This window comes from Toxorhynchites rutilus, chromosome 2, assembly GCF_029784135.1.
Source record: "Toxorhynchites rutilus septentrionalis strain SRP chromosome 2, ASM2978413v1, whole genome shotgun sequence".
Classification (NCBI taxonomy): Eukaryota; Metazoa; Arthropoda; class Insecta; order Diptera; family Culicidae; genus Toxorhynchites; species Toxorhynchites rutilus.
In genome coordinates this window covers 167,252,462-167,277,511 of record NC_073745.1, presented here as the reverse complement: position 1 = coordinate 167,277,511, position 25,050 = coordinate 167,252,462, and the positions used below count along the sequence as shown (strand labels likewise).

The 25,050-nt window shown below is 39.3% G+C and overlaps 1 protein-coding gene across 1 annotated transcript; it reads right to left on the bottom strand.

The window, feature by feature from the left end:
* Nucleotides 1-501: 501 nt before the first annotated feature.
* On the bottom strand, nt 502-25,050 carry LOC129764737 (phosphatidylinositol 3-kinase catalytic subunit type 3). Its single transcript, XM_055764173.1, has 13 exons — nt 24,870-25,050; nt 24,400-24,588; nt 24,189-24,348; nt 23,984-24,133; nt 23,590-23,712; nt 17,007-17,102; nt 7,692-7,777; nt 7,271-7,637; nt 7,095-7,191; nt 6,666-6,962; nt 6,327-6,600; nt 1,026-1,384; nt 502-969 (listed from the first exon to the last, which is right to left on the bottom strand). Exons 1-13 carry the CDS (start codon nt 24,932-24,934, stop codon nt 524-526), a joined length of 2,709 nt encoding a protein of 902 aa, XP_055620148.1. The 5' UTR covers nt 24,935-25,050; the 3' UTR covers nt 502-523.

The following is a 25,050-nucleotide window of genomic DNA, read 5'->3' as shown; positions in this document are numbered from 1 at the left end:
TTTTGTTTGGTTTCAGGAGTGAAACTATTAAACACTCTTTCCAGCAATTGGGAATGTTTTTTTGCTGGACCATACCTCATAATAAAGTTTGAGTAAAACTTTTTTTCCAAGGAAAGACAGCTTCCTCAACATAGGATAGCTAATCTCATCTGGTCCTATAGAGCCTTGGTTAACTCTACTAAGTGTCCACTTAAGATCAATAATGAAAAAAAATCCTGTTGAAATCAAACTCAGAGTCGAACCGAAATATTTATGACCCGGCAAACTTCGTCCCGCCCAAAATTATTTTTTTGTTACCAATACCTCAAAACATTCACGTTTTCTTACTTACAATCATGGGTCCAATCGCAGAACTGTTCATTGATTATTTTCATTATAATATCAGATTATTTTCAGACACAATTCTCGTTCAAGATTTTTCAACCACTTGCAAATAACATGTTTCTCCGTCCGAATAAGTGTGAAGTGTGCGAGTGTCGAAGAAGTAAATGGAAACGCAAATACATTTTTCTTAATTATAAATTTATTTCCTCCAATATTGTGCAAGTTTGTGGATTTGTTCTACCAATGCTGGCATAACAGCTGTGATAGAGATGTCTAATAAATTTTGCAAGTGCTGTACAGCTTCTTCATCAGTTAAGTGCAAATGTAAATTGTCCTCCACTTTTTTAACCGCCTTATCTGGTTCCAAAGCGATGTCCGGGATTGATGCATCTACCATCAAACCGAATAGATTCAACATGACATTAGCATGTCGGCGTAAATGGAGAAATGCAGTATAGCAAAGTTTTCGAAACTCTTGATAATGATCAGAATTCAGACCACCCATAGCTTCAACCATTTCTTTGCTGAGCTTCATTGGAGGTGGCATTGGTTTAGGATCTCTACCTAGAATGTAACCGAAATCAATGTGGAACAGTTTTCCTGTATGCGTCAGCAATAGATTGTCCAGATGGCGATCCCCCACACCTGCAATGAATAAAAACACAATAATAAAAATAATTCCAGTGTTCGGTGAACCATACCTAGCAGATAGGTTATTACGCAATAACCTGCACAACTCTTGATATAAGTGTCCATCACTTCAGCGTGAATACCATATGGGCCTGTCTCGCAAGGGTGGTGTTTACGGAAAAAATTGATAATACTTCCTTCCATCGTTAGAACTTCGGCTACAGTAATTGAATCTATATATTGCATGAACCCATGCTTCGAACTGGTAGCTAATACACGGTACGGTGTCAATTTCAAATCCAAGTTTTCCTTTTGCAGTAATTTGTCCATCAAAGTAATCATTTGAAGGATAAGTTGATCCTGTCTTAAATCATCGCCGTGTTTGAATATTGCCACATACTCGGACCCATCCGTTGTCAGGAAGGTTAATCTAAAACGAAATTTTGTTTTGATACCTTTATATAAATGAAAATGATTTGGGGTCCGTATGTCACTCAAAAACACAAAAACGGAGCAATGGATGCGAATTATTATTGTTGATTATTGCATTTCGGTCTGCATCAAGTTTATATGTCAAGAAAGTTATGAAAATAATTCGGGAAGTTAAGAAAACATATTAAATAGGTATGGAAAAATATAAATATATAAAAATATATAAAATATAAAAGATAATAAAAATAAAATTATGTAGCGAATTTTTCTCATCTGGGTAAATAAAAATAATTCCGTGTTCATATGTAACATTTTAACTCGAGAAGAGATGAATGGAAATTTCATCGTCGACATTAACGAAAACTGACTTTGGGGTCGACGAAGGGAATCTACCCCTAATAATTAACACAAGTTCGTATTTGACACTTTCAAAATACTGTGTAAGTTGTGTTATGTGAACCAACTTGCTATAAGGATCACTAATAAATAATCTAGTAGAAAATATTATTATGGTACTTTTCAAAAACTCAACAAGTCGAAGATCGTGCACAAGTTAGTGCAAGATAATGTGTACAAGTCCTTCATGCATGTTTCAACTTGCTCTGTATTTGATACATGTACGCGATTTAACACGGAGGAAGTCTCAATCAAATTCAAGTTCAAACATCCTCCTGATATTTACCTTTTTTATTATTTTACAAAGTTTTTAAATTGGTAAGTATTTAGTATGAATAAGAAAAACTCTTAATTCAGGAAAAGGGATCTCTTGCCCAAAACAAACGGGGATCTCTGGTGTAAAGAGTAATGTGAAAAACATTGATCACTCCACTATTCTTCTTCTTCTTTCTTTGTTTTTAAGAGGCTTTAAACTTTGCAGTTCATTCGCCTCTAAACCTCCACTATTCTTCCGTCTATATCTGTCAAAAGCCCACAACCAGTGGCGTAGTCTAGGGGAGCGGAGGAGGCGGTTATAATGAAAAAAAAACATGATTCTGAATGAAGGTAACTGGTTATGACTTATAGTATTATCTAACAATACAAGTCACTATGGAAAAATCCATGTTAGAGAATCTTTCTTGGATTTTTATGTTCATTATTCCGTTAAACCACATGTTCGGGCGGTTTTGAAAACACGCCGACAAGAATGGACACTGCAGGAAAGAATGGCAAATAGTCCTGATGAAGTTACTGCGTTAATGGTACTGTTGTTATTACTGCTGCTTGTGTTGGTTTATTTCTTCTTCGGTTGTCTTCGGTATATCGGTTGTCGAATGAAATCTAAATGAATGTGGGTGATCGTGCGCTCAGCTGATGGAAAATATTTTCGTGGTATGCTTCGAAGGGTGTAGCAAAAAATAAAAATCCTAATCTTCCGTTGGAGACGGAACATACTCCCCAGGGCGAAATGGTTGTGTTTAACTTGCGGCACAAATAATCACTTTACTGCAGCTCCTTTTTGTCATATCCTTAGACGATCATTTCTGCAAAGGTTGTGCTTGAATCGAATAACCCAGACAATAACGCGTTGACGCCTTTTGAAGTAGATGTACCTTCGGTATTCAATAATTGAGGCTACAATCATAGCGATGAATTTGAGTACTGGAAAGTCGTCGTTGCCAACTTACAACAGGCTATTACTGGAGTGATTTGTCGGAGAATTCTGCTATTTATCAGTCGTGGTAGTTGTCGAACTGCTGGTTTTGCACGAGCTATTGGCGATGGAAACATCCGTTCCGTATTAGATGGACGGTAATCGGAATTTCGACAATGATCGAGTTGAGGATTCCTATGCATAAATTCCTATACTGCACGTTTCGTCCATGGTTTCGTTGCAATCGGGTTCCTAGCATAAAAATGGGCATCAATACTGCTATTCGGCAACTATTCTGTTGATGCGCGTTTTCTTTGGCGGGCTTTCTTCTACTGCACTCTCGGTGATGTCACAAGAAAGTGTGGATGTGGCCTTTTGTACACAGTTCACAGCAAAATAATTATGGATATTCAGGTGGAATAAACATGCTTTCAAAATCAAAATTATGAATGAAAATTTACTTTAACGTATCGCTTTTTTTATTTTATGTGATGAAATAAGAGGGTTTTTTTAAATTGAAAAACATATTGAACGAAAACTGTGTCTGATGATAATTTTATATTATAATAGAAATTATTTGTGGAACAAACAGGAAATGCATCGACAAATGGTTAAGTGAGTGTCAGGACTACATGTGTTAGGTAATCAAACAGTATGAAGCAAAAATTCTCATTCAAACTTTTATAATTTTAAACTGCACTTGGCCCTTCTGATTTGATAGAGAATAATTTACCTCCCAAGCACTAATATCGCCACCAGACCGACGTCTGTACGTCACTGTACATTTGTCATCGCCTAAACAAATCAGACTATATACCGCACACCAACGAACCGCCGCATTCGTGAAACTGAAAACGGTTTTTTATTACAGAGTCAGTTTGGCACTAACTCAGTTTAAAAAACGAATTCCCTATAAATGAATATGGGTGATTCGTGCGCTCGGCTCGGCAATAATATTTAAAAAAAAACTGAAAGATTGATCTAAAAAAAACTGGAAGAAAACTGGATCCTTGAAAACCGATTTATTATAAGAAGATTGGCCTTCATTTATCTAAAATGATTCTTTACCCATTTCAATGCTTAAGAAATAGAATTTCCCATCTAAGCTTCGTGTAATTTTTACATTTAGTTCATAAAATGGCGAAATACACCCTTAATTAATCATATTATTCGAGCAGAACAAAATGTTGTTTCACGAGTGGCGTTACTGTGGTTGCTGTAAAACAATATTTGAGGATTTTACTTCTAGAACCTCTAGAAAATACGCTTTTATTTGAGTCAAATTTGAAAAGTTTCGTATTTATTGCTTCGTGGCCTTATGGTAATCGCTGATAGAAGATTATCGCAAAACTGCAACAATCGTACCACAATATTATTCCAATACTAAAATGACACAATCAATACCAAAACAACACTGCTCATATATTACTTTAGTATTGAATAACTATTTCTCTCCAATTGTTTTGTCTTATTTTTTGGTATTCTACATATCATATCAGGGTTGTCCAACCCAAATTGTGGTATCATGATCAAAATGAGATACCCTTAAGCATTTCCTGTTGCTCGGATCTTTTTGCTTTAGATACTGCGTAAGTTTTAGAACTAAAAACGTTTGAGTGAACATGAGAATCTAATATCTCATCGATGAAAACGGAAGCAAAGTTACTTGGATTTTATATTTATATATAATATATATTTTCATATATATTTTATATATTCAAGACAGTCAATGACCCTATGATCTTCTGAACCTTAGGCTGATTTGGAAGGCCTATAATATCTGATGCTTCCATAAACTCAAAGCCAGCATAGCACTCAATCTGCATGAACCATATTTGGTAAAATTCCTCGCTATTTTTTTTTCCAAAATATATATTTTTATCAAGGCTGATATGGCGTTAGCCTGACGGGGCCGGAGTTCAATATTTTGACAGTTTTTCTTATTATCTATGTTAGTAATATGTAACCGATTACTCGCGGTCGGCTCGAGGTTAGTATTACAAGTGTTCTCGTAATTGGGATGTTGCTGTCTCTAATGCTCTGTACGTGTGCCCGACACGGGATACTTCCTATTGGGATGCAGCTGACCATTAATCAGCAACGCCCCCTAGTATGTACCCCATATCTAGCGTGGTGCGTCTTCTTCCTCGCTATGAACGATAAAACCCACTCCTAGTTTTTTTCGTTTAGGGTGGGAAAAGCTGAAGAATATCCTTTAACAACTGGAAGGACAGGGTTTAGTTTTCATTCGCAGGCTATCGACTACTCCAACCATGTCAGGATCAAATGGAGGAGTTCAGGTTTTATTTTACCAAAAAAGCTGGATCCATGGGGTTTGTGGACAACTCTTTGGGCTTATGAGGGCAACGTGATTTTGCTAAGAATCTACAGTATCTGACATTTTTAGAACTGTTGAATCTGTTTACTCAGTTTCAACTGATTGCTGCAGAATGTCTCTGAGCCACACAGGTGTTTTGTTAAAATATTGTCGCAAACTCGATGGAGTGCTCATTATAATGCTGTGAAACCAATTTATGGGTTGATCCCAACCACTGGAGTATTGTACGGCTCAAATATTGGATCAAGTGCATGGTCCCTCCTACCATAATTTTATGACTTAATATTTCTGTGTTATCTGTACTTTCGATGTGTTGTACTATATGAATTATACCTAGCGCAGAATATTTGCAAACCAAAAGACCATCTCTGAGTAACGTTGTAAACAAACTCAATGCACTGGTTTTTTCGCTTTTGATAGGAACAGTCTAGTCGAACAGTCATCAAGAAGGTTTTATTAAAATCCAACGATTAAAAAATTATTACCAATAAGTCGTTATAAGTAAGCAAACCAGGCGAAAGACCCTCCGGACCCGGTCCAACGATGGAAAAGGGAATGTTGGAGTACATTGGCCATTTTCATCGGGAATTACAAGAACGGTTGAAATCGTCTAAAGAAGCCGAACATTTTAAAGCAATTCAAGCTCGACACATGTCATGCGTACCAGACAGCGAACTGGAAAAGTCGATGATGCGTTCAATGATGAAAATGGCGAAGGAACACTGATTGGTCAGTCAGGGAAAGAGAATGGTTCACATGAGATAATTCAGAGCCAAGGATCGTCTGTGTTAATATGACTTTCGATTCAGAGGAAGTGTTGTTTTATATACAATTTTTCACGTCGAACGATTGGTCCTCGATTGGTTCTCGAGTATACAAGGAATATGCAAACAGATAGTCATTCGTTTTATCTGTGGCAATAACACCAAAAAACAACTTAAATGAACTGCCCACTGGTACGAGTAACTATCTTTAGCATTAATACGGTTGTATGCTTTCATGTGTACTCACTTGGATGGCATTAGAGCGCTCTTGAAAAGGGTAACCTTCTCTGGCACTATGCCACGAATGCAAATGTTCGGATCCAAAGGGAAAGGTAAAGGATCAAATTTAGTAAAATGCATTTTCAACATATCGCCGTCCGTCAGAAGCTGTTGGAATTTTTCCATTTTTTTCTTACGGTTCCCGGGTTCTTTTGTTACCATTTTGACCAGTCTCACTAAATTGTCGATAAACTTCTGTTGTTCTTTCAAGTTATGATATATCATTTTCAATTCAGAGCTACCTAAAAATGGAAAAAATTAAACAACACTTAGTTTCAACACAAACTCTGTCATAATATATACACACCAGTTGAGAGCTGTCGGAGAAATAAATTTAGTACAGCAACGTACATTTCGCGAACTCGTTCATCTTGTTTCCTCACAGTCTCTTCTTCACATTCAATTGACAAATACCAATACAGGTAGTTCGCCAATGTTGAGTTCTTACACGCACGTTCAATCAGAAACGTGACTAAGTTATGGGGGACATCCGCGTTGTCGTTGAACACGGTACTCGATTCGTTCGATATTGCAGCCTCTTCATTTTTAGTTGTCATATTTGTCGTTACATCTTGCCTAATCTCACTACGTAATAGTGAGTCGTCTGAAAGAAAACTATGTTATTCAAGTATTCTACTAACCAAATACTATTTGACGTTTCTTTTAATTTCAGGCGATCTGAGCATTTCATTGAAAAATATCCCATTCAGCACGGCTTCTAATGAAAGAGACTTACCGACGGTGGCTAAACGACTCTCGAAACTGTTTTCCGTAGCATTGTCCTCCATTATTTGCAGAAAATCTTTATCTGATGCAAAATTATGATACGATTTCTGGGAAAACATTTGAAAATAAAAAAAAAACATATACTTAATTTCGACCCATTAGAAAAAGAAAAAGGAAAGCACATACAAATGTTTCTTCCGAATGTTCATATTTCAGGGCCTGTACAAGCTGCAAGAGGTATAAAAGAAGATCCTCGTCCGGTGCTTGATCAAGACGGGATATTGCATACCGTCGCACGGTGGGGTGGTTAAACGATGAATTGAGTAGTTCTAGTGCATCCTCAACATCCATTGGTGCCCACTTGGCTAATAGCGTCAACGCTTGGCGAACTTCTGCACCTGTTTCCCAATTAATGCATTTGAGAAATTTGGTCAACGCTTTCTTCTGGGTGCTTAGATAGAAACGATACTTCCAAATCAAATCCTGCTCTTCGCTGCCAAGCAGCGATGTTGAGGAATACCTGTACACAATCGAGTGTAGTAAATCACGTACACTGCAAAAAACATGTATAATGTCGACCATAGAGTATGTTCATAATATATCAAACCTAGCTGTTGGTTTTGCATCGCGATCTGATATTCCGGACCTTGCTGAACGTGATAGACGGTGATGCTTCCGTTCCACCAAATTTTCCTGAAAATTAAATGTACTTAATATACACATTAAACATTTAAATATTCAAAAAAAGACAGAACTACCCAAATATGCATGGTGACGTAAACGCCAACATAATCAAAATTCACCTTTTTATTGATTCATACTCTTAACCATGTACATACGCCGTACATATAAACATGGTAAGTTTGTTAGAAAACAATTTAGAATTATTCAGAAAACCATTTTAACACTAGATTGCCCGAGGAAGTCATTTTGACTGCTTTCAAATTTCAATTAGAAAAACAACTATGTATATAATGCCGCATGTTTTTTAGACTAATGTGACATTTTGTACAACATATAAACACGTTTATTTATAATCGAAGTTAACTCCCCCACTTTCATTTCCGGTACATACATATGTCTACACCTATATTGCCCAAGAGCAGTCACTTTGATTGCTTGGAAATTATAGTTAATCGAATGACTCTCACTATTGAATTGAGTGAATTTCTGATATGAACAGTTCGGATTTGTATTGAAATTACAGTTTTCATTATTTTTCGATAACCATCACATGATAACATACAAGTAAATGGTAAATTGTGGAATTGGGCATACACTTGATAAGTTTCAATTTCTGTGAAGCTAAAGTAGTGTGCTCCCGTGGCCGAGTGTTTAGCGTCATAACTAACATGCCGGGGGTTCGGGTTCAATTCCCGTTCTGGTCGGGGGAATTTTTCGTCAAAGAAATTTCCTCCGACTTGCACTGTGATCACGCGTATTCTAGAGCTTGCCACTCAGAATGCATTCAAGGCGTGTTATTTGGCATAGAAAAAATCTCAACTAAGTACTAATAAAAATGACGCAAGTACGTTGAGACGGCAAAGTTCCTCTAGGAACGTTAGTGCCATTGAAGAAGAAGAAGAAGCTAAAGTAGTACTTTTTTTTCCCAAAATATATTTTTTATTAAGGCACATGTGGCGTTAGCCTGACGGGGCCGGGAGTCCAATATTTTGACAATTTTTGTCTTACAACTATGTTAGTAATATGTAACCGATTACTCGCGGTTGGCTCGAGGTTAGTATTACAAGTGTTCTCATAATTGGTATGTTGCAGTCTTCGATGCTCTATGCGTGTGCCCGACACGGGCTACTTCCTATTGGGATGCAGCTGACCATTAATCAGCAACGCCCCCCTAGTCTGTACCCCATATCTAGCGTGGTGCGTCTTTCTCGACTCGAGGAATCCAGGATAGAATGGTCACTAGCCGGCGCAATCATCAGCTCGTGTAGAGTTGTCATGAGCGGTACAACCTTTGGCTCTTGTTGAATGATCAGTGGACTGCACAACCTTTGGCCCGTGCATCTGTAAAGAGTGTGTGTATGTATTGCCGCGACTAAGTAAAAGTTTATCGATTGGATAGGAGGGATATGAAACGGGGACACAACGAAGGAAACATCATTAAACGTTGACATCGGCGTTTCTGAGGAACAGGTATAGATGAAGCAGAAGATCAGGATCCCGGCTACCTAAGATATCCCGGACGGGGATATCCGATTGTCTGCCTTTTGCTCTCAGTGCTCTAGAGAGCTGAGAGCGAGCAGCATGGAACCGGATACACGACCAGACAACATGCTCGATGTCGTGGTAGCCATCGCTACAACCACAAAGATTGTTTGCTGCGAGCCCAATGCGATAGAGATGCGCGTTTAGGTTGTAGTGATTGGACATAAGCCGAGATATCACGCGAATGAAATCACGACCTACATTCAATCCCTTGAACCATGCACTCGTCGAGACCTTAGGGATAATCGTGTGTAACCAACGACCGAACTCATCTTCACTCCACATGCGCTGCCAACTAACAAGTGTGTCCTGACGAGGAATGTGAAAAAATTCATTATAGGCAATTTGCCTTTCAAAAAGTGTGCCTTCTGAAGCGCCCACCTTAGCTAGCGAGTCCGCTTTCTCATTCCCCGGAATCGAGCAATGAGAGGGAACCCATGCTAAGGTAATCTTGAATAATTTTTCGACCAAAACACTCAATAGATGTCTTATTCTTGTTAGGAAATAAGATGAGCGTTTATCAACTTTCATTGAGCGGATTGCCTCTATTGAGCTGAGACTGTCTGAAAAAATAAAATAATGGTCGATGGGCAGTGTTTCAATGATCCCTAGAGCATAGTATATCGCACCCATTTCTGCGACATACACGGAAGAAGGATCTTTGAGTTTGAAAGAGGCACTGGAATTTTCATTGAAGATGCCGAAGCCAGTGGACCCGTTTATGTATGAACCGTCAGTAAAGAACATTTTATCAGATCCAACTTTCCCATATTTTTCCGAAAATATCGACGGAATAACATTGGAGCGTAGGTGATCTGGTATTCCATGGATTTTTTGTCGCATGGACAGATCAAAAATGACAGAGGAATTGCAAAAGTATGGGAAGCAAACTTGGTTGGAGATGCCTGGTGAAGGGTGCACGTCGTGGGTAAGGTACTCATGGTATAAAGACATAAAACTTGACTGAGGAGTCAGCTGGAGTAGATTTTCGAAGTTATCAATCACCAATGGATTCATGATCTTGCAACGGATGAGAAATCTGTAGGATAATTCTGTGAACCGAAGAGTAAGCGGGGGTACTCCTGCCAAAACTTCGAGACTCATCGTATGTGTCGAATGCAAACACCCCATGGCTATACGCAAGCAACGATATTGTATCCTCTCCAGCTTGAGAATATGAATCCTGGCAGCTGATCGGAAGCAAAAACTGCCATATTCTAACACTGACAATATCGTTGTTTTGTACAACTGAATGAGGTCTCCTGGATGGGCACCCCACCATGTTCCGGTTATTGTTTGGAGAAAATTGATTCTTTGCTGGCATTTCTGTTTCAAATACGCAATGTGTCTCCCCCAGGTACATTTAGAATCAAAATATACACCCAGGTATTTGAAAAACATAGAGTGTTGGATCGTTTTGCCGGATAGGTAAAGCTGGAATTGGGCGGGTTCGTGCTTCCTAGAAAAAACGACCATTTCAGTTTTCTCCGTAGAGAATTCGATACCCAGCTTGAGGGCCCACGTGAACAGATTGTTCATGGTATCTTGCAACGACTTTTGCAGAGCGACGGGATTAGTACCCGTGATGGAAATAACTCCATCGTCTGCAAGTTGTCTCAGCGTGCAGTCTCTAGTTAGACAATCATCCATATCATTGACGTAAAAACTGTACAAGAGGGGGCTTAGGCAGGAGCCTTGCGGTAGGCCCATAAAACTGTAACGAGAAGATTTTGAGTTGCCATGAGAGAAATTCATGTGCTTTTCTGACAGTAAATTGTACAGGAAATTATTCAGAATTGGTGAAAGTCCACGATTATGAAGCTTCTCTGAGAGAATTTCCATGGAAACTGAATCAAATGCCCCTTTGAAATCGAGAAAAACGGAAGCCATTTGTTCTTTGCGAGCAAATGCGATTTGGATTTCAGAAGATAGCAGCGCGAGACAATCATTCGTCCCTTTACCTCGGCGGAAGCCAAACTGCGTATTTGACAGCAAATTGTTCGTTTCGACCCACTTGTCTAAACGAAGTAGAATCATTTTCTCTAACAATTTGCGAATACAGGATAACATTGCAATCGGCCTATACGAGTTGTGATCGCAAGCCGGCTTGTTGGGTTTTCGTATGGCTATCACTCTCACTTCTCTCCAGTCATGCGGGACAATATTCAGCTCCAGAAACTTGTTGAACAAGTTCAGCAAACGCTGTTTTGCCAAGTCGGGAAGATTCTTCAACAAGTTGAATTTAATCTTGTCCGACCCCGGAGCTGAATTGTTACATGAGAGGAGGGCAATTGAGAATTCTACCATCGAAAAATTCTCATAATCGCAATGGAGCGGAATATCGCGTACGACGCTTTGTGCAGGAACAGAATCGGGACAAACCTTCCTTGCAAATTTGAAAATCCAACGGTCAGAATATTCCTCACTTTCATTGGTATGGTTCCAGCCACGCATTCTCCTAGCCGTATTCCAAAGAGTACTCATAGCGGTCTCCCTTGACAAACCATTGACGAACTTCCGCCAATATCCACGCTTTTTTGCTTTAATCAGACCTTTTAGTTTGGCTTCTAGAGCTTGGTACTTTCGAAACCATTCCACTAATCCAGTTTTCCTGAATTTTTTGAAAGCGGATGATTTTTCAAGGTAGACCTTTGAACATTCCTTGTCCCACCAAAGTGATGGAGGACGACGTCGGAAAGTGGTAGCCGGTACACGTTTCTTTTGAGCTTGAAGTGCGCTATCGTAAATCAAACTTGATATAAAATTATACTCTTCAAGGGGAGGAAGTTCATGCATCGAAATGATTGCTTCAGATATTAATTCTGCAAATTTTCTCCAGTCAATATTCTTCGTGAGGTCATACGCAATATCAACTGACTCACTAGATTTTGATTCATTGGCGATCGATAAAATTATTGGTAGGTGATCACTACCGTGGGGATCTTGGATTACCTTCCATGTGCAATCCAGGGATAATGAAGAAGAGCAGAGAGATATGTCTAGCATGCTTGCCCGTGCAGGAGGGTTGGCTATCCTAGTTGCTTCCCCAGTATTTAAAACTGTCATGTTGAAGTTGTCGCACAGATCATAAATCAACGTGGCACGGTTGTCATCGTAGAGTGACCCCCATGCTGTTCCATGGGAGTTGAATTCACCTAAGATTAACCGCGGCTCCGGCAATGCCTCGATAATATCAAAGAACTGATGGCGGCCTACAGTAGTCCTGGGAGGAATATATATCGAAGCAATGCAGAGTTCTTTGCCATTGATTTGTATCTGGCAAGCGACAACTTCAATGCCTGTAATCGATGGGATAGTGACTCTATAGAAGGACTGACGTTTTTTGATCCCCAATAGTACGCCACCAAACGAGTCGTTACGATCTAGGCGAATAATGTTGAAATCGTGAAAATTCAGCTCGTCGGCTGAACAAAGCCATGTTTCACAGAGAGAAAATACATCACAGTTAGAACTGTGAACTAAAAATTTAAATTGGTCTAGTTTAGGGATGATGCTTCTGCAATTCCACTGTATGACAGTGGTCAAATCCTTGACCTCTTGCGCTGAATTAGGCATCGAGGGAAATGAACGCTGCTAAAAAGCCACATTTTTCTTTCAAAAATGTTCTCACAACCGGAAGCAAACATAATATTATGCTTTTAAGAGGATCATTTATATTTAAAGCATTTAAAATGTTATCCACAAGGTCTGAAAGCGCAAGCAGGCCAGGTAGTGGCTGTTGCTTCGACCGCGAAAATGGAACAGACGTGTTCGTTGTTGTTCCGGGAAGTGCTGAGGACCCCTGGTTGGTAGCATGACCACGTAAACCGGGAGGTACTTGCTTCGGCCTATTCTCAGCACGTTCAGTTCGAGGCTTCATTCCAACTTGGGAAGTTTCGGTATGCTTTCTGGGGAGTGATGGAAAAGAAGTAATTTTTCTTTTCCTGATGGCACCCTGCGATGTACCGGAACATCCGGCATTGGGAGCGTCAGCAACAGGCTCGTCGTTCTGCAGAATGGAGTAGGGATTGTCCTGTGTCGTTGGCACGGAACTCTTAAGCATTTCTGCAAAAGTCCGCTTGGAACGTTCCTTTAAGGAACGCTTGAGTTTTTCCCCTCGTTGTTTGTACACCGGGCATTGAATAAGATCATGAGGAGTCCCGCCGCAATGAAGACACTTGTGCTCTTTCGCGCAAGGATTCTCATCATGGCTCTCTCCACAATCTGCGCAACGTTTTTTATTGCAACAATAGGCGGCCGTGTGACCGAGTTGCATACATTTGTTGCATTTCATTACCCGGGGTACAAACAATCGAACAGGTAAACGAAGTGCCCCTATTGCAACGTAATTTGGAAGGGCGGAACCCTCAAAAGTCACACGAAAAGAGTTTGTCCGACTGAGAATTCTTTTGTCATTTTTATGTGACACAGATTTCAGTCGATCGCATGCAAGAATCTTCACAGTTTTTAGTGTGGAGTTCTTGAAGCGACCGACACCATCGATTATCTCTTTTCGGGTCAAACCCTTTTCGGTTATTACGCCGTCTATTTCGACGTTGCAACAGGGTACGTATACACGATACTCAATCGCAAAGAGGTCGCAGCGCGTTATTTTGTTCGCTTGGGTCCTGCTTGAGACGACAACTCGTAGTTTGTCTGACCCCATCCGTGTAATTTCGGTAACGTCAGAAAAATGTTGAGTTAGTTCCTTCGAGATACGAATGACATTGAGAGGTTTGGATTTTCGTCTAAAGTACACAATGAATGGGCCTTTGGAGCCTTCAGGGTATTCTTTAGGACGAAAATCCTGTTTCTCGTCGATTTCCTCATCTTCGGAACTATCAACTTCGTAAACAGAATTTTCTACCTCAATTTCTGCTTCATCCTCCTGCTCTTCAGGAGGAGGTTCGGTATCAGAAATATTCAATTGCGTCAACGGGGGGTCCTTTCCGCCCTCAGCCATATTAGAAAAATCGGCCAACTGTTCGATATGAACAGAATATAATAATTATCAAAATGAATAAGTAAAAAAAAATATTATAAGGTTATGCTGCGGATAATATTTATATTAATTTATTTTATTTATATAAAATTCTAAAATGAAAAAAAGTTCCAATAAAATTTCAACGGTAATGTAACCAATAAAAAATAGACACCCCTAATGCCAACGTTTGCCGATTTGGTAAACACACAGATGAACAATGGTGTAAATCGAGCACAGATGGTAGAAGGAATGATAGGAGGACAAAAGAAAAATAAACTTATACTTGCCGCTGCTGTGTGGCGTGTGTGATGAATCTGTATGAATTGTATCCTCTGCGTCTCGGTCGCGCACCACTTTGAGCTTCGCTCTACTCGCAAGCGCAACCGATGAAAAAAACACAGTCTGATTCGATGTGGAAAAAAACACCTTTGTTGGATCGTTTCGAAAACCTATCCGATCTACTTGCGAGTTATCGAACGAAATGAAGTAGTACTTGTTGTTCGAATCTCCATGCAAGCGATTCTTGTGCTAACAAGTTGTTTATTTTACGTTTTTTGACCCATAAATGCAGGAAATGAATATGAAATAGAACTGAGTGATTGGAAAATCTGAGGAACATAAATGAAAATTGTTTCGATATAGAATCAGATGCAACAACTTCTGAATCACCATCTGAAGATGAAGCGGATTATATTCAAAGTGAAACATTTGATACTGAAGATAACGATGAATAGTCGATCATCAATGATGAACATGAAAGTGTCATCAATATGCTCAAAAAATGTGTATGATACTAAGTAATTCAGACTCTGAGGCAGAAACATCTGAAAAAAACTTTCAGAGGACCGAACCGATGGTATTGTGTGGTCAAAATTTGACGAAGGAGATATTCCTGAAATGCTACCATCTACTTTCAAGGGTCGTCAGGCTGTGCAAGAAAGAACATTATGTCAGATAATATTATCAGTGCATTCTCGTTGACAATAGATAACAATATTATTAAACATATTAAAAAGTGCACAGCAGAAGAAGGTTGCCGAATTTTGAGGAACGATTGGACAACAGTAATACCGGAAATACAATACATACATATTGGGGTTTATATGCTCGTGGAACTTACAAGGTATAAAAAATAAAACTGGTTTATTTCTACTTACCAAAGCGGGATCCCATGTTTTGAGGAAATTGTGGCCACAGGAAAGTTCTAGCCAACCCTACGATTTATTCGCTTTGACAAAATAACTAAAAAACTAGACGCCTACAAACAAATGAATTCGCCTCGTTTTCGGAAATATGGGAGATCTTCATTGAAAATAGTCAGGCTAGCTATCGACTGAAATGGAACAGTCCATGAACAATTACTTTCGTCATAGACCAGGTTTACACTGTATATGCCAAATAAACCGGAAAGAGTTCTTGTTCCAATTCGCAGAACAGTTTTTTACGGAATACAAAGTAGCAAGATAGAAAAAATCATCTGAATATGAAGACGCACAAAGATCAACCGCAAACTTATCAGATGTAAACCATTCTAACAAACGCTAAATTTGTCAAAAACGACTTTGCTGCAACTATAAAACAAAAATACAAACGATAAAAAATTATAAAAAACAGGAAAAAAAGGAAAACAGGAAAATAGAAAAACAGGAAAATAGAAAAAACGACTGAACGTATCAATATGAAACGTTCACAGATACTAGTACACTAAGGTAAGAACACTAGTACTTACTGCGATATTTGCAGAACTACAGTGAATTTAAGTAGTGAATTTTTGTAAAGCACTATGAAAATCCTGTTTTTGGCACTTTTTTTTTAAATCGATGCAAAAACATTAAATAATTTTTTTTCGTCAAAGTAACAAATTATCCTTATGCAGAATTTATTACGGTGCGATGGTTGCTTATTGAATTATTCATCATCAAAGACGAAGGGGTGATTTTTCATTCAAACTGAAATATCTCTGTGTGGGAAGGTCCTACAGGAACGTTTTTGAAACCAAAAAAAAACGATTGATGAGTCAATAACGATTAAATGGTCAATAACGACGCCGGCCACGTCCTTACAGACACCTTGAGAAGGGAAGGAATGTTGGTATGGTAATCGCCACCCGAAGGCCAGAAGGGTCGCCTCTATAGCGTGGTTCTCTTGCGATTATCATGGAAAGGATAGTTGTTAGCGAGGGAAGGTAAGAATCAGGATTCACTGTGGTGAGGGTTGTGATTAGGAGTTTATCCATTTCTTTCTTTGCATAATAACCATGGATAACAGTTATTACAGCCACCCTCCTTAGAGGCTTTGGATCCTCTGCTCTGGTTTCCAATAGTTTAATGTTCTTTCTCAGACATGCTACTATAGAGATCCGTCATTCGCAGGCGGAGTTCATACATGTCTACGTCAATATTGTGAATAATCGTCCAACCAACACATTGTTCGCATAAACTAACGTAATGCGATTTTCTGTTAAATTGAAATGATAAAAACTCATAAAACCGCTTCGATCCATTTTTGGCAATTAACATTTGTTGAATAGACACATCATTTCATAAAATTTTTTACCGTCATGATTATTAGGCAAAAAACAAGGAAAACGCGTTTTCCCAACACTGAGAGTTTTGATGGTTACGCCAACCATGCATATTTTGGGCAGAGAAGCTGTCATATTAGTGGGATACTCAATAGAATTTTGAACTATGGTTATATATTTGCACATACCTGTAATGTTTCCGTGTCCAATATTGTTACTAGTTTTGGTTTTGACGCAAATAAGTATTTAGTATCACTATCTGGTTCGCGATAGACAACAGTACACTGAAAAAAATATGCATATTAGGGAATTAAATAACATAAATGAAATTTATTTATTGGATAAGATGGATAAGATCACTGGACGGATTCTGTTGAATTCTGGGAAGTGGGAGCAGGGGTACATGTCGTATTACTTCTCTAATACAAGGTAGTTCTGCAGAGTACAGATTTGATTGTGTGTAAATAGAATTGTGAAACGGTATTGACTCAATCTCTCGGAGATGTCGGTTGATTCTGCAGATTCTGAGCTGCAGATTCAATCCACCTTCTTACTTGCTATGCGCTAATTGGAGTATCGGTACACGTGCTGGTAGGCCTCTCCACATAAATGACCCCATAGCTGACGTTTTTTTCGCTATATGGCTATTGTTCGATATGATATTTGATGCCAGATACCACATTTTTGAGGAGATGAAAGTATTCAGCAATGTAACTTTTTGCGTGAGTGTGAGTGTCTTAAACGAGTGCATCCAGATATTTCGTGTTATTCGCACTACAACCGCATCCCAGTTCAATTTTATCATGGCCCGCATTGAGTTAGCGAATAATATACCCAGAATTTCTATGTTCGTATCTGTATGAAACCATGGCACTTCCAGACTATTTCTATCTATCACTCCAACGTCAATCGCTGTTGTTTTATTTCAGTTGAGTTTTGCACCACCAACCAATTCGAACTGGCTGAAGAGTTCATTACGCTCGATTTTGTTTATGCTTGTCGCGATTACGCTGATATCATCAGCATACGCAACACATAAGTCGTCGTCACATATGTGCTTGAGTTGTGTGAGGAATGGATGAAGATTGAGTACAAATAACATCATTGACATCGGGTCTCCCTGTCTCACTGATCTCTCGATGGAGAACTCTGTTGAGAGATTCCCGTTTATCAACAAACGAGAGGTAGTTCGTTAGGAAATACGTTGTAGAAGTTCGACGAAGCTTCGATTTATACCGAGCGATATCATCGTACGGTGGAGAAATAAATGCGAAACACGGTCGAATGCGTGATCTAAGTCATAAGAAATCAATTTTCCTTTCCTCTTTCTCGCAAAGAGTTTCGATCTTTTATCGCGAAAGTGGCTTCAAATATTGAGTGTCCCGGGTTGCAGCTCTTCTGCGCTTCGCACGGTAGCCCATGGATTCGCAGCACATTTTCTAGACGATTTTTCAAAACACGACCGAGGATTTTAAAATCCACATTTAGTAGTGTTATCGGTCGGTACGCTCTTGGGGTGATGACTTCGTTTCTTTTTTTTACGAGAACAATGGTACCACTTATGAACTCGGAAGGAAGTTCGGATGTCATAGCTTCGTTGATTATTAGGTTCAGTTCTCTATGTATTACGTGGAACGCTCTCTGGTAGAACTCTTTTGGTAATCCATCGGCACCTGGCGATTTCTTCTCCGCAGATGTTTGGATGGCACGGAGTATCTCTGTGGTGGATATTTCTGCCATTAACGCAGTGTTTCTTTCGTTGTTTTCGGGAATTTTTCTACCGCATCTGAATGTGTCGTTTCTATCCTCTCTGCTGTCTGCTGCTGCGTAGAGCCTGCTGAAGTACTCTAACAAGTGGTTCTCACATTGGTGTGCACCTTGCAGTGTGTCGCCACTCTCGGTTGTCAGTTTAGTTATCGTTGTTTTTTACGACGTCTTTAACCTAGCTGATATATAGAGATGTTTTCACCCGCCACTATGGTTTCGTTGATTCGCATGAAGTTCTGCGAGAATTCTCGCTGAAGCGTAAGCATTTTCGCTCTCACATGGTTTATTGTCGTCAGCATGGTAGGATTTTGAAAATACTCGTCATATGCTTGTCGAAGTTGAACGTTCAGACGTTGATGTTCTACGTGGAATTTGTTGTATGCTTCTCGTGACTTCCAACGAAAAAAAGATTTAATTTTTGGTTTCGCACATGCCAGCCACCATGTTAACCAGTTGGGGAAATTTCTTCTGTGTCGTGTGTCTAGAACTGCCATCGAATCTGCAGCTCTTCGATATTTTCATCTGTCAGTATATGTGGTCGAAGACACCAGAATCCACGACCATGTGGATTGCCAAGCAGGGGGAGGCATATTCGCACCGTTAGAGCCTTGTGATCTGTGAATGAGCAAACGTGGGTTTCGGCATTTCTAAGTTGCTCACAGAGTCCATTGCTGATGTACATGCGATCGAGCCTGGATGTCGCATTATGAGTAATGAACGTCGGAGCGGAGATAGCGGGGTAGAGCTTTACCCATGCGTCGTTCAGTACTAATTGCTGTATCGTTGCCTGTAGAGCAGGGCTTCTGTTATTATGTGTTGTGCCGGAGAACGCAATTGAAATCTCCGGCTAGTATTACGTGCTCGGTGTTGTGTCGGAGATAGTAAGCTATCGTACCGTTGAAGAAACGCTCTCTTTCGGCTCACAAAGCTGATCCCGACGGCGCGGAAATATCAAATTCAAACAAATAATACACTTCATTGAACCGTTGGCAACAAACATCCAAGGGATTATTCTGTCCGTATAGAGTACGATGTGCTGCTTGCCGGAAGAAAACAAATTGTCTGGTTGTTCTACCTGGAGCGTTGATTCGAAGCTTGCCCAAAACTTCAGCACAGTCAAGATTGTTGTTAAGAAGGTCGAAAATCAGCAGTCTCTGGAGAAATTATCGTCGTTTTTGCAGTGTCGGCTCATACTAGTGAATCAGTGCGCAGCGTTCTTCATAAGTGGTCAGATGTTGGTCGTTGAGCCAGGGGAGATGACGAAGAGCATATCGGATGAAACTTTTCTGCACACGTTCCAGACGAGCGATGTGAACAGCGTGGTATGGGGCCCAAACAGTAACACCGTATTCCAATATACTGCGTACGAGAGACACATACAACGATTTGAGGCAATAGACATCTCTATGGCTGAGTGTGGCGTCTAATGAACCCGAGAACGGTGAAAGCCTTAGCGGTTGCTGTCAAATTGAAATTTGTGTTCGAAGTTAAGTATGCGATGGGAGTTGATGTTACTGTCCTTCGCATTCAATTACCGGATTATTCTCTTCATCACTTCCCAGTGAGGACAACCAGCGACTTGAGCTGCAAAAAATAAACACCCGACTGTTTCTTTGTATGGAACTGACTTCATTTCTTCTGTTCATAATTCCATCTTCGGCGCCATCGACTTGTTCAACTTGATGCTAGGATCTGCCGGTAAGCTGAGTATATTAAAAAAACTTGGTCCACTCTGCCTAAACGGATAAGTGAAAAAAACTGGTCTTTAGTGTGAAAGATCGCCAAATGTACTATTCCAGAGTGAGGTTTAGACTGTAGCGATGACAATGAATTCGAATTCGACGATTCTATTGAGGAATACTACCCAGAAATGATTGAAAATGGTAAGTGTATGCTTCAACGGTTTTATGGTCTATACCAAGTTCCTGGCCAATCGAGCGAGTGCTCACATTCCGGTCTACTTGGATGATTTCAACGATTTTATCGGTTTCCACGACGATTGGCCTACCAGTACGGAGTGTATCTTCGACAGCCACTACACCAGAACGAAATCGATCAAACCAACGCTGTGCTGTGCGAATCGTTACAGTATCGGGTCTATAAACTACGTGATTTTTTTCGGCCGCCTTCGTTGCAGTTTTACCTCGCAGCTAGTAAAAACGTAAAATATGGCATATGACACTTGTAGCACAGATTGTCGACTTTAAATAGCCGCAAGATATGTTTAAGTGTTGCCATATATTGACAATATACGACATTTCTTTTTCCCCAATCCAATATTATGATTAAAAGTTTCAGTAAAAATGTCGGAAATGTATAGACAAATGGTTAAATAAGAATCAGGAATCAGTGTTTCAAGTAATTAAATAATATGTTGTCAACATTTTTATTCAAATTTTAACATTTCAAACTTGGCTTTGTGTCTTCTAATCTGATAGAGGTTATACTATCGAGTTTGAGACCGAAATTATGGCCCCTAATTGAAAGTCGCCACCAGACGTCGACACGGTACCACTGTCATCGCGTAGAGGAAGCCAAATAGCTCTCTGTTTTCGGCATAAAACTTTATGTTTTTTTTTTTTTTGCAATTGTCATACGTCATACGTCTCTGAACAAAAAAAAATGAAAGGTTCGAAAATTGCAGAACACTGAACTTCAAGTTCGTTTTTCTCGAAATCATAAAAGTTTCACATGATCTGATCTGATTTAAGCCCGACCAACTCGGAAACAAACATGACGTTTTTCATCTTAATATGCCAAAAAAAGAAAGTTGTTGCATCTTGTGCAACATTTTCACGCACTAAACACATACAGTAACATTTTAGAGCGCCGAAAAAATTCCGACTTCATGAAGCAATTCCCGACTTTTTCCCGCATTTCCCGCTTTTCCCGAATGGATGACCACCCTGTACTGTGTAATATACAGCACAATAATCGTGAGATAAAAATGCACATGGATAAATTCAGCTCTGTTACAGTTGAAATTGAGCAATTCAATAAAATAAACAGATGGGATAAAACAACGTTCCGGCTCGAAAATCGATTTCGTCCGTAATCCGTTTGAGCTTCGTTAGTACACCTTCGTAGAGATGCTCCGGACGTCGATGCCGAAGCTCAACTATCAGAAGTGATATTCCCGACCGATTAGCTCTGTACAGGTCGCAACTCTCGTTATCGGAGATAACCAGATCGCCATCGTCATCCCGAATTTCATAAGCTGATGATTGCGCCGGCTAGTGACCATTCTATCCTGGATTCCTCGAGTCGAGAAGATGCACCACGCTAGATATGGGGTACAGACTAGGGGGGCGTTGCTGATTAATGGTCAGCTGTATCCCAACAGGAAGTATCCCGTGTCGGGCACACGTACAGAGCATCGAAGACTGCAACATACCAATTATGAGAACACTTGTAATACTAACCTCGAGCCAACCGCGAGTAATCGGTTACATATTACTAACATAGTTGTAAGCAAATATTGTCGAAATATTGAACTCCCGGCCCCGTTAGGCTGACGCCATATGAGCCTTAATAAAAATATATATTTTGGATAAAAAAAAAATCCCGAATTTCACATTTGTCCTTGGTGAAAATTATGGTTTTCCCCCTTTTGCAGATACTGCTTACGAATAGCAGATTTGTAGCCAGTTTCGGAATCTTGAGTACTCCGCTGACATCAACTTGACCACCGTCGCTGTTCAACACGACAATACCCTCCGCTACGACCTTCATGCTGGTGTTATTCGCTGTTCGTGGTTAACCTTCGCTTCGTCCACAGTCTTCTTTTCCGTCTATGCCATGGTGCACCCAAATCAAAATACCCTTCACTGGTGATAACGTCTCCCATGGCGAAAAAGCAACACAGACGCTTGTTCTTCCTTAATTTCGGTTGATGTTGTTTCCCCGGACACTTGGTAGCAACATGTCCCGGGTTTCTCTACAAGTAAAACTGCTTCCAGTCTTCCGGCTATGACCATATGACTGGGCCCATAATCTGCTGCAGAGCAAAAAGTGAAACGACTTGTTCGGTTTGATGTTTGCAATGGAATGAAAATTTTATTCTATCTCGTAGCAATAAACAGCAAACTCATAGCGAGGCTCATTATTGTACTACTACGATTACTTTTGTCGTTTTTCCGTCTGAAAAATCGATTTTGGAAAAAAAAATTTTTTTTTAGATAACTGTAAATCTTAACGCAATTTCATGCAATTCAAGAAATTTGGCATCAATTTTTTTTCCGGTGATTTTCCATTTTCGAAAAACTCAAATTTTAACGTCTGCGACACCACTAAATAAAGTCCGAATGAGCTAATATTTTGCATAGGGTATATTATTGTGCAAATCAACATTTCGTAGCAAGTTCCGAATGAAAAATCGAGATAACTATTTTTATTGGCACCTTAAACCATACTTTTCGTTTCGCATGCCGAAAAAAAACTCCCAGAGTGCCGATTTTTGACAAAATTGGGGTGATTTTTTTGATTTTCAAAAAACTCAAACTTTGACCACTTTGCGCCACTCTCCCTTAAATCCGATTGAGCTGAAATTTGGCATGTGGTATTTTTTGGAGGTGGTGAACATTTTGTGTAGGGTAACTTTTTGAAATTTTAGGGTCGATTTTTTCCCATACATTCATTGGCACCCTAATGTACATAAACGTAGCTTCATAACGAGTGGTGATATTGACCTGAAAATAGACAAAACCGCGGGGTAAAGATCAATCAAAAATATGTATGAACATTGGTGATTACACACCAAATGAAGAGGCGAACCTGATGGCCACTACATGTACCAGTAGTAACATGCCCCTAGATGAGTCGATAGGACAAACCGTTATCTAGCAGTAGCCTGCAAACTGCAGACTGAGGACCAATATAATGGAGGTAAGGAAAAATGTTAACGAGTTCATTAATGTTAATGTTAAAGTTACGTTCATCAACAAGAATGTCCACGCTAGGATTAAGCAAAATTAAAAAAAAATTATTTGATGATTATTTACTTACGTTTTTGTCTCCAACATATAATTCCGGAAATTCCACCATTAGGTAGGAGAAATTTGAATTCCTTTTTTCTTTTTCATTAATCAGTTCAACTTCTCTAAAAGTCAAACGATCCAGCCAGTCAACCTATGAAAAAATGAAGTATCGGTTAAACTGTTTACTAAAAAATAAAATATCTGTATAGAGCATAGAATGCTTATAGTTTATTATTTGTCTATGAATTTTGCCAAGCACGAATTATTGGTTATGTTCTTGAAAATTCCTTTAGAAATTTTTGAAATCAGATTTTATGTCCATATGAATCGCAAATAACTCATTCAAAACGATTAGGAGCAGCTCTGAATAAGTATACGAAAACCATTTCACTCGATTAGTAATACTTAAATCCCTATTATACCTTTTCTATTTGTCCGTTCCGGTGTTTTTTGGCTAGCTTCGAAAGTCGTTGCATCTGATTATTTGAGAAAAGACTACATTTTCCTGGAGTTCTTGGTGGATAGTTACCATCAGCCCTTACTTCGGGCCACATTTTCAAATCATATAAACCCTAAAATCATACTTTGTAACCGGTATCAGTAATACGCGTTTCATTAATTTGTCACCTGTCGAAGTACTCCAGTTTTTCCGAATAATGAAATCGATGTCCCACCTACTACGGTTTCATCATTTTGATTACCAGAGCAGTCATAGACAGTTATCGCCAGTATTGAATAGCGAGTCAAATCGCTGAACAAAATTGGTAACGTTAGCCACTCGTTCCAGCTGCAATAAAATGATAGTTATTTTCTTTCAAACATTTTGGTCTGATTTTACCTCCATCTACTGGAAAAACTTCTATAAGAGGATATGACTGGTAAGCCAATACGCTTTCCATCACTATATATTTCAACGCATATTTTAAGCGGTGGATACTTCTCCAAATTGATACCAGAAAATTTCAGCAGAGGATTCCGCAGAAGTGTTTCGTAAGAATGTGTTTTTATTTCGCCTTCCAAAGTTCCTCTGTAAATAAAAACAAAATTAAAACGGATCTGATTCAGTGTCTAGTATCAGAATCTGAGTTCAAGAATGTTCTCTGTATATAATAATGAATCACCACATAGCAATTAAAAATAAAATCAACAAATGTATATTGATAATCCGTGAACAAAAATAATCAGACACAGTCGGATGATCGGATACGATTTATGGTTGACAAATCATATGGTCGAAGCTGAGGGACAAACGCGAAACATGTCTCCATCACAATACATGAGCATTCCAGAACAATAGATTATACTTACATCTTTATTTGAATTTTATGAGGTATATCTGAACTATTTACATAACGAAATGTTGCGTCCATCATCTATAAAATGTTTGTAAACATACACGAGACGTAAATATTATTCCAGCATCTGAGCCTCCAGCATCTTTTAAAGTGACAAAACGAAAACAAATACAAACTGTCGTAGAAACCCTCAT

What these genes read in the sequence shown, in the direction of transcription:
- LOC129764737 (XM_055764173.1), bottom strand. Translation starts at nt 24,934, where the DNA reads ATGATGGACGCAACATTTCGTTATGTAAATAGTTCAGATATACCTCAT. An exon ending in AACATTCGGAAGAAACATTT is followed by an intron (nt 7,192 to 7,270) that starts GTATGTGCTTTC and finishes ATGTTTTCCCAG; the next exon opens with AAATCGTATCATAATTTTGC. An exon ending in CGTAATAACCTATCTGCTAG is followed by an intron (nt 970 to 1,025) that starts GTATGGTTCACC and finishes TATTCATTGCAG; the next exon opens with GTGTGGGGGATCGCCATCTG.